At 48.4% G+C, this 1972-nt stretch overlaps 1 protein-coding gene across 2 annotated transcripts; it reads right to left on the bottom strand.

The window, feature by feature from the left end:
- Positions 1–8: 8 nt before the first annotated feature.
- On the bottom strand, positions 9–1347 carry LOC111649676 (agouti-related protein-like). 2 transcript variants are annotated; one of them, XM_023399394.2, is made up of 3 exons: positions 940–1347; positions 324–421; positions 9–221 (listed from the first exon to the last, which is right to left on the bottom strand). In XM_023399394.2, exons 1-3 carry the CDS (start codon positions 1076–1078, stop codon positions 30–32), a joined length of 429 nt encoding a protein of 142 aa, XP_023255162.1. In that variant the 5' UTR covers positions 1079–1347; the 3' UTR covers positions 9–29. The 2 variants fall into 2 exon arrangements, with proteins under 2 accessions (XP_023255162.1, XP_087028170.1); XM_087172044.1 differs by having other exon boundaries at positions 9–421.
- Between the last annotated feature and the right edge of the window lie 625 nt (positions 1348–1972).

The following is a 1972-nucleotide window of genomic DNA, read 5'->3' as shown; positions in this document are numbered from 1 at the left end:
CCCTGACGGCAGGACATCGTCAGGTGCATTCAGGTTCGTCTGGGTGGGCAGGCATGACCGACTCTGCGACAGTAGCAGATAGCGTTGAAGAAGCGACAGTAGCAGGTGTCGCAGGGGTCGCAGCAGGGCAGCGGGTAACCCAGACATGACTGCTGGTGAGGGATGCAGCGACGAGGGGAGCGCATGGCCCGACCCTGCAGCTGCAGGGCTGCTGACGAGTCCTGGAAACAGGTACATTCACTGCAGTCACCACACAACAGGTTAACCACTCCAACATCTGAGCTCTGTAATGTGTACTGTCTCTTTAAATCAGTCACACCCACCTCGTCATAGGACCCCGTGTCCATCAGGAAGCGATCCTCCACTGAGTCGACGGGTAGGAGGGTGGGGTCGTGTACGCGGTCAGGGGCGTGGCCTCTCTCTGCAGGACACAAGACAGAAAAACAGGGAGGTGGCTGTAATAATCTGCCCGTATGCAGCCGACACACTTCTTTACAACTCAGACACAATGAAGCCCCGTCTCCTGGTCTCTCGGCGTGAACCTGGTCTGGTGGTGAACCATGGCTCGTATTCTCAAAGCACTTTGAGGCTAAAAGTAGCTCCTAAGAGAAGTTAGAAGTAGTGGAGAGGACTCCTAACTCACTAAGACCAAATCAGAAAGACTCTTAAAGGGCTGCTGTCATTCCACGTCACAGTGTTCTGGAAACCTGGAAACAACCCGATCCATGCTGAAATTATTATTATTGTTATTATTCATCTTGAATTTGTTTATTTCTCAGTGTTTTTTTATTATTACTGAGGGATGTTGATCATGCATTTTCACCAGCACAGATGGTCTTTCATCAACCGATTGCTGTGGTTCCTGCAAGCGAGCTCATCCCTGAAAAGTGAAGTCAGCCATAGCAACAGAGTCGCACTCTAAGCTTAGTAGGTACTGACCCATGTCAGAAAGGTAGGAGGTCTCAGTGTGTCGGCCGGCCGCCGGACCCTCATCCAGCGGGATGTTTCCATGAACCAGAGAGGAGGAGAGATGCAGCAGACTGAAGGAGCAACAGCAGAGCAGCACAGAGACAAACATCCTGCTGCTGTCTGAGACAAATAAGAAGAACCTGCACCACAACTCCCACAATCCTTGTTTCTCCACTAACAGGATCTGAGAGGACAAAACACAAACTGTTTCACTGATTTAAGAGAGTGAACGCTGAAGAGATCAGCTGTTTACAGGTTGTCATGAGGTGGTACTGATTCATCAACTGAATTATGAACACATGAATTATCATCATACATAACACACAATACACACAATATAAAAATAAGACACACAATACACATAATACACACACAATACACACAAGGTGAACATAATACACACAATACACATAATACACACACAATACACACAAGGTGAACATAATACACAACCCTAACCCTAACCCCAAGTGTAAAGGAATCTGCATCGGACAGTGGGCGAGAGACCCAGACTCACACAGACAGGCAGAGAGAGAGGTGTAGAGGTGACTCACCTGTCGCTAGGACTCTGCTGTCACTCTCACTCTCTCTGAGGGGACGACGCTTTAAAGACCCCCAGAGAGGAAGGAGGTCACATGACCAGCCGGGGAAGGGGGTGAGGGGGCGAGGCCATCATCTCTGCGTCATTCATTCACATTCCGTGACCTTGTAGAGAAACATCAGAAAGTTTGGCTTGAATCACATGTAACATCTCATTTATCTGAAGGTCAGAGGTCAAACAGAGACCAAACACCTGTCAGTAGAACCTGATCACACAGGTGATCAACACCTGAACCTGAACCTTTACTACAGGACTGTATACCACATCAGCTTCAGACCTGAACCTGAGTGTAGTCAGTCAGTGAAGGTTTATGTATGCCCCCCCCCCCACACACACACACACACACACACACACATCAAATAAAGGATTTAAAAAACCGACAAAACATGAGTGTTGTTGTAG

The sequence above is a fragment of the Seriola lalandi genome, unplaced genomic scaffold, assembly GCF_002814215.2.
Source record: "Seriola lalandi dorsalis isolate HSWRI2012SDOR001 ecotype SW California unplaced genomic scaffold, Sedor1 jcf7180002051676, whole genome shotgun sequence".
NCBI lineage: Eukaryota > Metazoa > Chordata > Actinopteri > Carangiformes > Carangidae > Seriola > Seriola lalandi.
This window is presented reverse-complemented; position numbering and strand designations above follow the sequence as displayed.